General features: G+C 45.5%; 1 protein-coding gene across 2 annotated transcripts in view; it reads right to left on the bottom strand.

Annotated features, from left to right (window-relative positions):
* LOC140396194 (V-type proton ATPase subunit S1-like) overlaps positions 1-15,134 on the bottom strand; it is a 72,348-nt gene that overhangs the window by 18,142 nt on the left and 39,072 nt on the right. For both annotated transcript variants that reach the window (XM_072484473.1, XM_072484474.1), the window contains exons 5-6: positions 7,655-7,695; positions 3,011-3,096 (exon numbers count right to left, since the gene is read on the bottom strand). In XM_072484473.1, the coding sequence (XP_072340574.1) occupies positions 3,011-3,096; positions 7,655-7,695 (127 nt within the window). The remainder of the gene's footprint in view (positions 1-3,010; positions 3,097-7,654; positions 7,696-15,134) is intronic.

Genomic DNA, 15,134 nt, shown 5'->3' with positions numbered 1-15,134 from the left:
GGAGCTGCAGACAGTTACCACAGATGTGGTTAAAAGTGGATGCTGGAATCTGAAACAAAAATAGAAAATACTGGACAATCTCAGCAGGTCTGACAGCATCTGTGGAGATAAAAGGGGGCTAACGTTTTGAGTCTGGAAGGTGTCCATCAGCTTCCACATGCTAACGGCTGCAACATGTCATCTGCCACGCCATCTTCATTGTGTTTAACTTAACTAATTAGGTTTTAATTTTAAAAATACCATTCAACAGTAGTCTGTAGTTATACACAGTAGTTCAACAAATTAAGCTATGAAATTAATGCAATATCTCCCCAGTATCCCAGTTACCCAAATTTAGAGAGATAATGGGCACGATTTAACGCACAAAAGAGAGTCCTGTTTTGGGAGAGTATAGCGGGGTCTTTCTTGGAGCCTGCAGTGCCGAAACTGACCCCGCTTTCTAATAGGACTCTGTTGGGGTTTTTTAGTCTCGTTTGGGAATGCCTCGCCGAGGTTACACTTACCTCACTTCCTGCCGGTCGACGAGCCAAGCTTGCGCGATTTAACAACCCCGTCATGTTACCAAGTCGGGCGCGACGAGCCCATTAACTTAGCCCCAAAATCTTAAAATATCAAACAATCACATGCCTGCTCATCTAATTAAGGCTTGGAATGGAACACTCACTTGAAAGAAATATATAAATTGCAGCACGTCCTTTCTCATCCGCACAGAATTCCCGTTAGCCCTTATATTTGTCACACTCAGGCCTGCTCCCATTCTGTGTGATAGTAAAACTTGTCTAATTTTAGAAAGGGCAGATAATTTTTGCTTAAGTTTCAACTGCTAAGTCAGCTCCCTGCTACAGCGATTAACACCAATTCACTTTAAATTGGTTGACAGATAACTGCCACTGCTAGGTAAATTCTGTGAACTAGGCTCCATAACTAACTTGGAGTTTAAAATTCTAAGTCAGAAATCAAGGCTAATCTAAATTATAGCTTGAGAAAAACGTAACAGAGAGATTCCCACCTGTCCCAAATCCCTACAGCACAAATAGAAGCGCTACGGTCCCATGGTTCAAGCACCTATCTATTCTAATCCCATTTTCCAGCACTTGGTCCACAGCCTTGTGTGCTATGGTGCTTCAAGTGTTCATCTAAATGTTTCTTAAATGTTGTAAGGATTCCCATCTCTAACGCCCTGTCTGCCAGATCCCCACCACCCTCTGGGTGAAAATATCTTTCCTCAAATCCCCTCTAAGTATCCGACCCATTACATTAAATCTATTCCCCCTGAGTATTGACCCCTCCACTAAGGGGAAAGATCTTTCCTATCTACCCTATTTATGTCCCTCATAATTTTGTACACCTCAACTAGGTTTCCCCTTTCTCTGCTCTAAGGAAAATAACCCCAGCCTAGCCAGCCTCTCTTCATAGACTCTCAACATCCTGGTGAATCTCTGCCGCACCCTTGCTAGTGCAATCAAATCCTTCCTATAGCATGCCAACCAGAATTGCACACAGTACTCCAACTATGGCCTAATGAGCATCTTATACAGCTCCATCATAATCTTACTGCTCTTATATTGTAAAGGCAAGTATCCCATATGCCTTCCTAATCACCTTATCTACCTGTCCTGCTGCCCTCAGGGATCTTTGGACATGCACCCCAAGGTCACTCTGGGCCTCCTATTTCCAAGTGTCGCTCTACATTCCCTTGCCTTGTAAGTCCTCCCAAAAGAGATCACTTCACACTTTACAAGGTTAAATTCCATTTGCCGCTGTTATTCCCATCTGACCAGCCCGTCTACGTCATCCTGTAATCTAACGCTTTCTTCCTCATGATTTACCACACTACCTGTGAACTTACTGATCATATCTCCTACTTCCACGTCTAAGTCACTAATGTACTATAAACAGCAAGGACCCAAACCGACCCCTGTGGTACCACTGGACACAGGCTCCCAGTCACAAAACAATCTTCGACCATCACCCTCAGCCTCTTGCCAGTAAGCCTATTTTGATTCCAATTTGTCAAATTGTCATGGATCCCAAATTGTCTTGGACCTTCTTGATCAGTCTCCCATGCGGGACCTTGTCAAAAGCCTTACTGAAGTCCATGTGGACATCCTCAATTGCATCGTCCTCATCTACACACCTAGTCACCTCCTCGAAAAATTCAATCAAGTTTGTTATACATGATGTCCCCCTGACAAAACCGCGTTGACTATCTCTGATTAATCATTCCCTCTCCAACTGGAGATTAATTCTGTCCCTCAAAATGTTTTCCAATAATTTTCCTACCACTGAAGTTACACTCACTGGCCTGTAATTAACATATTTTTCCCTACCTCCCTTCTTGAATAATGTCCTCCAATCCTCCATCACCTTTCCTGTGGCCATGTGGCCAGAGAGGATTTGAAAATTGGCGGCAGAACTCCTGAGGCAATATCCTCCCTTGCCTCCCACAGTAGCCTGGGATTCATCTCATCTGGGTCTGGGGATTTATCCACTTTTAAGCCCACTAAACCAATCAGTACTTCCTAACTCCCAATACTAATCTGTTCAGTTATATCACAGTCCCCCTCTCTGATGTGAACCATAGTGAACCAGATGCAAAAAACCTATTTAAAACCTCACCTACGTCTTTTGGCTCACAGATTGTCACTGAGGTCCTGAATGGGTTATACTCTTTCCGTGTAATATAATAAGTGCTTAGATAAGTTTTCTATTACTGCTTATAGTTTTGTACTTTCAACCTATTAGTTAGTAAGTTCTTTCAATGTTATGTAATATGTCTGAGAATGACTGCATTCTTAAATGGGATGCCAAGGACTTTCAAGATAAAATTATCTAGATACAAAATGTTGGTTTAGAGACCCTAGACATCTCTCGTCCAGACATTTCTAGAATCTAAAATGTTCAAACCGCTTATATTAGCATATGAATGGCTAATGGGTTAATGCTCCACATGAAGGAATTTCTCGCCATAATTGGAACTCCGAAGCTTTGTTTCTATGTTATTACTCACCACACTAGGTCTCATAGCTGTATAAATGCCAGAAAAGTGTAGTCCTTTCTTTCTCAAAGTACGAGATACCATCCCAATTACTTTATCTAGAAATGAAATTTGAATGCTTTATGAAATCCAGAACGTAACATTTAAAAACAAAAATAGGTCACTCAATGCTAACATGGTTGAAGTACATTTAGGCTATCAACTTGAGGCGAATGAATACCGGCTTGGCTTTCTGAATGAATATTTATCTGAAATAAGATATTGGGCTGAATCTTCACTTATAAATATTTATACAGAAAAGTTCCCAAATATAATAGACTCACATTCACAATTTTAAAGTCAAGCACACAACATTGTGTATTTTACTGTATTTTACCCAATTTTTAAACGTGTTGAATGAGAACAACTAAAATTGTTGTACCTTTACACACTGATTAGTTAATCGTTCAGATAGTGCATGAGTGTGATTGTTTTGAGAATTAACACCTTCTTTGCTTGGACACCTAAAAATATTGAACTGAGGGGCGCGGGTAGGAAGAGTAAGAAAATAATAAAACATTGAGATCTTGTCAGCAGATCTATGAAGACAACTGTCATTTTGCCAACTGTGGAGTCCCAGCTAGAGAAGAAAATGAGATGGCAAGTCTAAACCTTTGATGTGATTTTAGTTGTTCCTGTTTTTGGAGGAGATCAGTGATGGTTCACTGATCTCCTCCAAAATGACGATGGCAAAACTTTGGGTGTGATTTAACAGCCTCGTCGCGTCTGACTTGATGACACGACGAGGCCGTTGAATCTCGGGGGAAGCCTAATAATAATTATTGCTTGTCACAAGTAGGCTTCAATAAAGTTACTGTGAAAAGCCCCTAGTCGCCACATTCCGGCGCCTGTTCGGGGAGGCTGGAACAGGAATTGAACCCACGCTGCTGGCCTTGTTCTGCATTACAAGCCAGCTGTCTTAGTCCACTGTGCTAAACCAGGTCTTCCTGCACTGATGAGCAATGATGGAAGCGCAACATTGACAGGGCGTTCCCACCGAGACAACAAAAAAAACAGGACAGTGCCGTTAAATAGCGAGGCCTTTCTTGGCACTGCAGGTGCAGAGAAACACACCGCTAAACGTGCCTGCAACCGGACTCTTTTTTTCCAGTTAAAGTGCACCTGTAGTCTACTTTGTGTAAAAGTTTCACTAAAATTCACTTCCAGAATGGAGGAATGAAGCGAGCAGAAGATGGATCATCATTATTCATCAGACTCTGAAAACATACTTAATTACATTTCCTTCCCAAAAACTTCAAATTAATTTATTTTTAGAAAAAGTAATCACTTCTTCATTGCAAACCTCAATATCTACCCACTTGTTTTCCAAAACAACTACACGTCCATGAGATGCACCTCCTGTTCCCTCGATCTTATTTCCACAAAACTGCTGATCACTCAACTTCCCCTCCTGAGGCGGGATTTTCCAATAATGGGGCTATGTCCCCACTCCAGCATGAAAATGCAGGCAAATCACTCTGGACTGGCAGCTCCGGCTGCCGATACGGGGCCCTGCATTTCCGTTCGGGGATCCGCGCATGCGCAGGGTGGTGGCCAGTGTCGGCCACCCCGCGCGACATGGCGGACCCACACCACGGACCGGCATCAAAAAGATAAGCCCCCCCCCCCCAAGATTGCGTTAGCCCGTGGATCGATTGCCCCCGATCGATAGCCTGGCCATCTGTGAGGACCCTGCCGGTGTAGGATCTCCCCGCCCCCCCACCAGGGCGCCGCGGACTGAGTCCACAGCCGCCACGCCGCGTTCCCAATGGGTGGAACCATGAGAGACCCTGCCGTCGGGAACTCGACCAGTCACACTTGGAGAATCGCTGCTGAGTCCTCTGTCAATGGCCCCCGACCAGCACCACGTAGGCCGCGCACGCGCGATTTGCGGCGATTCTCCAGGGACCGGAGAATCCCAGGAGCAGGGTCGTGCCAGATTTCGGTGTCAACGCCCATTCTCCGCCCCCGCGCAGATCGCGATTTTGATGCGGAGGCTCGGAGAATCCCGCCCCTGGTCTCCCATGGTAGCCATACCATTGCTAAGACAGCTGTTTAAAACAACTATTGAAAAGGATCTTCCTTTAAACATTAGCTGGGATTTCCCCGTCGCCCCCCTCCCTGCATAGCGTGTTTTCCATTGATGGACGCGGCTCACCATTAGCTGCTAGTGGAATCTTCCGGTCCCACTAGGGTCAATGGCCATTTGTGTTGCTCGCTGGCCGTGCCACCAAGGAACCCGTTGTGTGTGTGTGTGTGCGTGTGCGTGTGCGTGTGTGTGTGTGTGTGTGTGTGCGTGTGTGTGTGTGTGTGTGTGTGCGCGTGTGTGTGTGTGTGCGTGTGTGTGTGTGTGTGCGTGTGTGCGTGTGTGCGTGTGTGTGTGTGCGTGTGTGTGTGTGTGCGTGTGTGTGTGTGCGTGCGTGTGCGTGTGCGTGTGTGTGTGCGTGTGTGTGTGTGTGTGTGCATAGGGGGGGGGGAAGGTCCCATCGGTGTGAAGTGCCGGAAAACCCCGACCATTGTTTAGTTCACCTTGTTCTGTCCTTCCCATCTCTTTTTCAACATCATTGTCCTCTCACAAGTGAGGTAAAAAAAGTTCTCACTGGGATATCTTTCCTGCTTTCTCCCCTCAGCCACTGCATGAACAACCTCTGATCCTGTGCAATTTCAACTTTCATCTCAACTCACTATACTCTCTCCCCTCTGAGCTCACTGCCCTCCATCTCCCTAAATCACTCCCTTCTCCTAAGCTCCCTAACCAATATTCACCACCTCAATTTTGACCTTGCCTTCCTTTCTGGTCTTGCTACTCCCATCATATCAATTACATACAAGGTGATCTCTGAATACCTGTAGCACCCACCACCTACATCCCCCTTTCATGTCCCAACCCTAAACTATTCACGAACAACTGTGTTTTCAAAATTTGAACTATCAAACGTTTGGCCGTCCATTCACAACATTTTTTGCAGCTACTGATTTATTTAACCATGCACCTTTGATGCCCATTTCACAGTAAATCCATTACTCTCTAACTCTGGTTGTTAACCCGGTATGGCCCTCATCTCTGCTATCTTAAGTCCAGGGAACACAGACATCAAAGAATATAGTGGACAACTAGTTTAGCCATTCACTGCCAGACCTGGTGGATCAATTAACGTACAACCGAGTCACATTTTCTGGACTGCTTAAACAGTTCGCAGAATCATCCTGAATGGAAAGATAGTCCCAGGCTTACTTTCTCTACTGCAAACAATCTTTCCAAACCTTTCTCCACTGTCCCTCCCACCCACACCTAAAACGATAAGTGTGAGAAGCTCATGCTCTGTCACTAGAATTAAGATGTGGAGATGCCGGAGTTGGACTGGGGTGAGCACAGTAAGAAGTCTTACAACACCAGGTTAAAGTCCAACAGGTTTGTTTCGATGTCACTAGCTTTCGGAGCGCTGCTCCTTCCTCAGGTGAATGAAGAGGTATGTTCCAGAAACATATATATAGACAGATTCAAAGATGCCAGATAATGCTTGGAATACGAGCATTAGCAGGTGATTAAATCTTTACAGATTCAGAGATGGGGTAACCCCAGGTTAAAGAGGTGTGAATTGTGTCAGTTAGTTAGGATTTCGCAGGCCAGATGGTGGGGGATGAATGTAATGCAACATGAATCCCAGGTCCCGGTTGAGGCCGCACTCATGTGTGCGGAACTTGGCTATAAGTTTCTGCTCGGCGATTCTGCGTTGTCGGGCGTCCTGAAGGCCACCTTGGAGAACGCTTACCCGGAGATCAGAGACTGAATGCCCTTGACTGCTGAAGTGTTCCCTGACTGGAAGGGAACATTCCTGCCTGGTGATTGTCACGCGATGTCCGTTCATTCGTTGATGCAGCGTCTGCATGGTCTCGCCAATGTACCACGCTTCGGGACATCCTTTCCTGCAGCGTATTAGGTAGACAACGTTGGCCAAGTCGCAGGAGTATGTACCGCGTACCTAGTAGGTGGTGTTCTCACGTAATGGTGGTATCCATGTCGATGATCTGGCCAGTCTTGCAGAGATGGTCATGGCAGGGTTGTGTGGTGTCGTGGTCACTGTTCTGAAGGCTGGAATTAAGACCATCTGATAAGCTGTCTCTGGCACATCTTTACCTTCCACTAGACGACCTGGCTAAAAAACTTTAATGCCCCCCCCCCCCCGCAACCCATCTTTCCCCTGATCTTGCATCTTCCTCCAGTATATCTCCTGTCGCCCCTCCTGCCATTTCTGAGCTCACCTTGTCCTTCAGATGCACCTGATGGTCCTTGGATCCTATTCAGACTGAACAACATGGATCATTCTACTTCCCCTCGTGCTCCCATGTTAACTAATATAGTTAACGATTTTCTCTCTTTGAGTGTCATTCCCCTTTCTTTTAAATCAGCTGTCAACACACCTCTCCTAGAAAAAACACTTGACGCACCTCTGCCCCCCCTCCTCCCTAACCTCCCTCCACCTTCTAGCTTCGCTTGTAGAGTAATGATTGTGCCCTGTACATCTCTCAAAACCCACTGGGTAGGCAAGAAATGTAAATTCAGTCTTTAACATTCTTAAACCAAGAAAAAGTAACAAAGTAAAAAATCAATCTTACCATTGTCAACTAGAGTCTGTGCCAATTTCAAATCAATTGTCCTGTTAGTTAAGACAAAGACATTTGTTAATACCATTGTGTAACAGTGATATTTATTGGCACAATTCAATTACTTTTTTAAAATAAATTTAGAGTTCCCAATTATTTTTTCTTTTCCAATTTAGGGGCAATTTAGCATGGCCAATCCACCAACCTGCACATCTTTGGGTTATGGGGGTGAAACCCACGAAGACATGGGGAGAATGCGCAAACTCCACACGGACAGTGACCCAGGGCCGAGATTCGAATCCGGTTACTCAGCGCCGCAGTCCCAGTGCTAACCACTGCACCACATGCCACCCACAATTTAATTACTTGCACTCATTGACACCCATGTTTCAAAATTCATTCATGGCTGCCTTCAGCTGCACTCTGGGTGCAAGCGAGGGATAGCACTTCTCATGCGGGCAGCACGGTAGCATTGTGGATTGCACAATTGCTTCACAGCTCCAGGGTCCCAGGTTCGATTCTGGCTTGGGTCACTGTCTGTGCGGAGTCTGCACATCCTCCCCGTGTGTGCGTGGGTTTCCTCCGGGTGCTCCGGTTTCCTCCCACAGTCCAAAGATGTGCAGATTAGGTGGATTGGCCATGATAAATTGCTCTTAGTGTCCAAAATTGCCCTTAGTGTTGGGTGGGGTTATGGGGATAGGGTGGAGGTGTTGACCTTGGGTAGGGTGCTCTTTCTAAGAGCTGGTGCAGACTCGATGGGCCGAATGGCCTCCTTCTGCACTGTAAATTCTATGATGTGTGGGCTGGCTACAATCTTTTGAAATGACTCACTTTGTATTGGTCCTCACGTTCACCCAGCCTCCCCACCTATGACCCCAAGTAGTTGTCAGCATGTGACAGAAGCCACACCCTGGTAAACCACCTTTAATTTCAGGTGCGGGTAGGTGCTGGGTGACCTAACCTCAGTGACTTAGGGGCTTATCTTCCTTGGCATGCGAAGAGTGACTCGAGCGGCTGGGCAGATGAGACCAAACTAAGCTCCAATAATTTGAAGGTGGGTCAGCTCCGTGCTGTGGAACGGGTAGAGTTTGACATGACACAGAAGATATCCTGGTCACCCACGGCCAGCCTTATCTTCCAGTTCTATCTTCAGCCATCTAGATTCATCTTGCCACTGGACCAACACAGGTTAGATTGAGAGAGTGAGGCTGCCTATAATCTACTTTGCATGCAAGTCACATTTATCACCTGTCAGCTTTGTGCCACAAGTCCTGTGGTGATGGGCGATTAACATAGCAGCAGGTGTGGATTCATTGGGAGCTACAAATGTGAACTAACACACAGATAGTCCAGGCAATATGGCCATATTTCACTGAAAGGAAACAGAAGTGGAACTCAGAAGCTCTGGCTTAGAATCTGAAGGAAATTGCTCCCGGTTACATATTCTCTTGTAATGGCCATGAAAGGAAGACTGGCACAAAGTTGGCTATTGTCATGGACTACCTTGTCAGTAAGTTGACTTGCCTTCTCAAGGATGCTAATGATCACCTGATGGGGCTTAAATTCCAACTCGCAGGTAACTCTCATCAGTGTGTAAAACCACTACCATTACCAACCCTGATGATGCTAAGGATAAATTCTATGATGACCTCCACTCCTAGGTTGCCTCTGTACCAAAGTCAGACAAACTAATCATTCTTCAATGCAAGAGTTTGTGCTATCACCAGATGTGGGACAGGGTCATTGGGGAAAATAGGGGGTTGACAGTTGCACCAACAATGGCCTCCTCTTGCTGATGACTTGCATTAAACATGGGGCAGCACGGTAGCATTGTGGATAGCACAATTGCTTCACAGCTCCAGGGTCCCAAGTTCGATTCCGGCTTGGGTCACTGTCTGTGCGGAGTCTGCACATTCTCCCCGTGTCTGCGTGGGTTTCCTCCGGGTGCTCCGGTTTCCTCCCACAGTCCAAAGATGTGCAGGTTAGGTGGATTGGCCATGATAAATTGCCCTTAGTGTCCAAAATTGCCCTTGGTGTTGGGTGGAGTTACTGGGTTATTGACCTTGGGTAGGGTGCTCTTTCCAAGAGCCGGTGCAGACTCGATGGGCCGAATGGCCTCCTTCTGCACTGTAAATTCTATGATAATTCTATGAGTTCTTTATCAGCAACACCCTTTTCCATAATCACAATAAGACTGTGGTGCTCTTTGTGTTGCTTATTTCAGGATGGATGGCATAATGTGACTCGGGCGGACTGCGCAAATGAGACCAAACAAAGCTGCAATGACCTTGAAGGTGGGTCAGCTCCGTGCTGTGGAACAGGTAGAGCTTGACATGACACAGAAGATATCCTGGTCACCCACGGCCAGCTCTATCTTCCAGTTCTATCTTCAGCCATCTAGATTCATCTTGCCACTGGACCAACACAGGTTAGATTGAGAGAGCGACTCTCGACACTTCATCAACACTTGCAGTGCTGACAGTTATGATAACACCACAAAGACATCTTGGATGCACCCCTGTTCTACATTTGGCATCTAATTGGCCATGTTATCATCAGGCAGAGGGTCTGGCAGGATGTGTAACAAAAGCATTGTGTGGCGCTGACAGCTGGACTGACCACTGTCTTATAATATCAATGCTAACCATCAAGATTAATCTTCTAGAATGTTAGACATTTTGTCTAAAGTTCTGCTCCTTTTTCACAAACACACATTTATTTCATTCCAACAGCCTTTGCACAAAACTCTCACTATACATCACCTGACAGAGGCCACCTGAAGCCCCTTTACATATCAGTGTCAATTAATGGATACTTAACATAAATGAGACAACTAATTGCAATGTCTCTTAACCCATTACTTAACAGTCTCCCCTTCCTTGGAGAAAAATAATAATTAGATGAAAACAAAATTTCAAGAAACTCAAAAACACACACATGGGGCGTAATTCTCCCCCAACGGCGGGATGTCCGCCAACTGGCGCCAAAGCCGGCGCCAATCAGACGGGCATCGCGCCGGCCCAAAGGTGTGGAATGCTCCGCATCTTTGGCGGCCTAGCCCCAACATTGAGGGGCTAGGCCGACGGCGGAGGAATTTCCGCCCCGCCAGCTGGCGGAAATGGAGTTTGTTTCCCCGCCAGCTGGCGCGGAAATGCGGCGCATGCGCGGGAGCATCAGCGGCTGCTGTCAGTTTCCCAGCGCATGCGAGGGAGCGTCAGCGGCCGCTGTCAGTTTCCCGCGCATGCGCAGTGGGGAGAGTCTCTTCCTCCTCCGCCATTGTGGAAGCCGTGGTGGAGGCGGAAGGGAAAGAGTGCCCCCACGGCACAGGCCCGCCCGCGGATTGGTGGGCCCCGATCGCGGGCCAGGCCACCGTGGGGGCACCCCCCAGGGTCAGATCACCCCGCGCCCCCCCCCCAGGACCCCGGAGCCCGCCCACACCGCCTGGTCCCGCCGGTAAATACCAGGTTTGATTTACGCCGGCGGGACAGGCAATTTCTGGGCGGAACTTCGGCCCATCCGGGCCGGAGAATCCAGCGGGGGGTCCCGCCAACCGGCGCGGCCGGATTCCCGCCCCCGCCCAATCTCCAGGAGCGGAGACTTCGGCGGGGGCGGCCAACGGCCATTCTCCGACCCGGCGGGTTGTCGGAGAATGACGCCCATGATTTCCCCCCCTTTTTTTTGTTTGGACGAGAAAGTAAAAAACAGTCACAGAAACAAGTGTCCTTCATGAACAATATCCAAAAGTTTCTGTGAACTCGCCCCTCTTTTCGCAAAACAGTCTGACAGTTGATAGCTCCTGTCGACCCATTTAATTTTTGTTATTTCCCCTCTGTCCAACATCTGCTTCAAACTTGCGATGTCTATCCGTAACCTCTTTTCATTGACACATTTTGTAGTGTGCACATTTTCCCACAGGAATTTATTGTCAATGTGACAGTCAATAAGTATATTACCCAAATCCCCTAATCCCAAAATTTCTGTCAATATCATACTTATATAAAAAGCCATATCCACCACCTCTACAAGGCTTAACATTTCAGCAGCCAAAGTGCTTTTTACCACTTTCCTATTTTCTTTGTTTCCCACACAAGCGGACAACATTTACCATTGTTCCCCAAAAGGAAAATTATAAAACTCCTGCGCTTGAAACCCCATCACATAAATTTGCGTAGGACGCATCACTATAAACTATGAGTTTCAAGTCCAATTTCCAGTCCAATATATTTAAATGCACCGGAAGCCTGACTTCCAACCCTGAATTCGTTCCTCAAACCAGAGATTACAATAGCTTCAAAATCACTAGTCCCACCCCACAAAAAATCATCGACATGCATCATAAAAATGCCAGAAAGATTTCCCTTATAGTGCCAGTAAAACATTGCAGGATCTGCTTTCAACTGGCAACAGCCTAACTTTAACAAAACTGACCTTACCGAAAAATACCAGACTCTAGATGCATCATTTAATCCATATACACATTTGTTCAACTTCCAGAGTACCCCTTCTGTGTTAGCTGCTTCTTCAGGAGGACGGAGAAAAATGTCTCTCTGGAAGTGATGCCCCTGCAAAAAGGCAGCTTTTATATCTATAGATTTGCATTCCCATGCCTTTGTGGCTAATAGAGCCAAGAAGATCTTTAAAATAACCTTTCCTGCTGTAGGTGAATCTACTCTTAAATCCTGATCTTCTAAGTTTTCTTCAAATCCCCTTGCCACAAGCCTGGCCTTTGCCTTATAAGTTCCATCCGGAAGAACCTTTTCCGTGCAAATCCATCTGTGGGTTAGAGCTCTTTTGTCCCCTATCTGGTACTTCCGTGGATACCCCAAATTCACACCAACTATGCAATTCTTGCTGTTTAGCTTCTTTGATAACTTTTTCATCTAATTTATTTGTAGCCACCAAAATCTCACATGCATGTGGGCTTCTACGCCTATTAGTATTCGTAGTCCTACTCATGTTCCGAGAACTTGATAAACTACGTCCCATCTCCCACCTGGTATCTCGTTCTGTACTACTACTGCTTGATCTTTCCCTTCTGCTGTGGGATGTCCTTTCAATAGTTCTCGACCTTTTCCTGCGGACCTGTTCACTATCCGATGTACTATCTGAGCTGGCACTGCGTTTCTGTGCCCTCCATTTTCGAACTTCGTTTTCCCAATCCATTGTCTTGACTCCTTCCCCCGAATGCTGTACATTCAACCAATGTTTATACTTTCCAGTGACCTTCCCTGCTCTACTAATAACAGTTGCATCCTTCCATTGGCTAGACCCTTCAGGCAAGTATGTCACTTTTGTACCAACTTTTGGCAGTTGCCCTTTTGGAAAAATGGCCTGTTCTAATTCATCAGAGGTGTTGTGTTCTTCCACAGAAACCCTGTCTATATCAGTTAATTGGTCCTCATAGTTCTGTAACACATGCGTACCAGGTGACTCTGGTTCCTCATCATGTCTGTCTGCTCTGTCTAAATTTGAAAATTTGTAATCTGTACCCATTATCCTTGATGAATGGACCCTAACAGTTTGATTACTATGTTGCAAAATAATTGTTTTGCCATCTATGCCTATGATCTTCCCTGGGCCTTTCCATTCATTAGAATTGTCTCTCTTATAGTATACCATGCCTCCTTGCTGAAAAACGGCATCTGATGGCCGTACGTTATGTCTTAAAGCTCTGCGAATTCTTTCAGAGACTTCAGCTTCCAAAAAAACGTTTCTACTGCTATGTAATGCATTTAAATGTTCAGCAAAACCAGAGCTAATTGTAGTCCCCTCTCAAGCTGGAGGCTGGTCATCCAAAATGGATGGAATTTTAGGATTTCTACCAAACACTAATTGATAAGGACTATAGCCCCCAACCATCTGCAATGAATTCTTTGCATGTACTGCCCATGCTGAAGCTGAATTTAGCCTGCAATTTGGTCGATCTGCCAAAATTTTCTGAAGCATGTCATCGATGACAGCATGATTTCTTTCACAGACACCATTACTAAATGGGCTTTCTGCAGCTGTATTCATAACTCTGATATTCATGTTTTCACACATATCCCTGAACTCATCATTAGCAAATTCACCCCCATTGTCCGTAAGGAATTTTGCCGGTGGACCCATTCCTGTCCCTATCCATTTTTCCACGATTTGAACTAGAATTACTCTCTTTTCTTTACTTCGTACAATCGTTGATTGACTAAATCTGGTTGCTAAATCTACAAAATGCAAAATAAATATATTATTTGTTTTATCCCAGATCTTAAGGTCCATGGCCACAATGTTGTTAAAATCCCTGGCCAAAGGTAGGGTTACTATCGGTCGTGCTGGTGTCCTTCTGGACTTCCTACACACTTCACAGCAGTCACTAACCTGTTCTATCAGTTTAGTATAGTCGTCATCCCTTACCCCTGCAGCCTTTAATAAATTTTTCAGCCTCCGAGGAGACGGATGTGCAAATTGCCTATGCAGTTTTAATACCACAAGCTTTTTATCAGCTAAAGTCTGATTTTCACCTGCCATTAACACATCCTTAACCACTCTACTTGAAATATTATTTGTCAGTAATGGAATACAATAGTGTCCCGACTGTGTAAATTGTAAGTCCACCGTCTTTCCAAAAACTGTTGCCTTATCCTGTTCCATATCCAGTTTCATGTGTGCTTTCTTCATCGACGGTCTGCTCAGAAGCAAAGGTATCTCACTTGATACAACATCCATGCTAATGAAATGATTCACTCCGGCAATATTGCAAGGGATCACCACTCTTTTCAGCGACTTCAGAGTATTATCATCCCCAAACCTGAAACTTGTGGAACTTTCAAATTCCTTAACCTTGTTACGATTTTCAGCATTCAAGGAGTCCAGGTAACATTTTAACCAGTCAATTCCACACACAGTAGATGTGCAGCCTGCTTGTCAAGAGGACAATGCCTTCTTTCTGGTCACTATCTTTTTCCTCTTCTGACTCTTCCGTGTCATGTGTCGCTTCAAACACTCTATCATAACGAGTTGGACAGTTGAAAGCATAATGGTATTGAGAGTCACATCAAAAACATCGATTTATCATGCCCCATGCATTTCTGGGGTTCATCTTCCTATTGGAGGTTCTAACTGGGTTTCTGTCTTCATAATTGCCTTGTCTCGGTCTCCTTCTATAGTCTTGAGCCCTGTTCGTCGCCATACGATTTTGCCATCCTGTTAGTAGTGTAAATTCCATATTCTGCCTTATTGCAGGCTGACCTATTTGGGTCATCAGAGCCATCGGAATCAAATGTTTCCCCAGAAACTTTTGTAAAGCTTTTGTCATCTGTTCAAATAAGGTATCCTTATCAGTAAACTGAACTCCTGTCAAAACCAGGAGCCTATCCATATTGCTCACTCTAGCACAGTCAAGTAATTTAAAGGCCAACACAGACTGTGGAAATTCCAGGTTGTGTTTCTGCAGCCTTTTATATAGCCTGCCAAATTCCATTATATAGTCTTCCATGGAGATATCCTCCATTTT

The sequence above is a fragment of the Scyliorhinus torazame genome, chromosome 19, assembly GCF_047496885.1.
Source record: "Scyliorhinus torazame isolate Kashiwa2021f chromosome 19, sScyTor2.1, whole genome shotgun sequence".
Taxonomy (NCBI): domain Eukaryota; kingdom Metazoa; phylum Chordata; class Chondrichthyes; order Carcharhiniformes; family Scyliorhinidae; genus Scyliorhinus; species Scyliorhinus torazame.
This window is presented reverse-complemented; position numbering and strand designations above follow the sequence as displayed.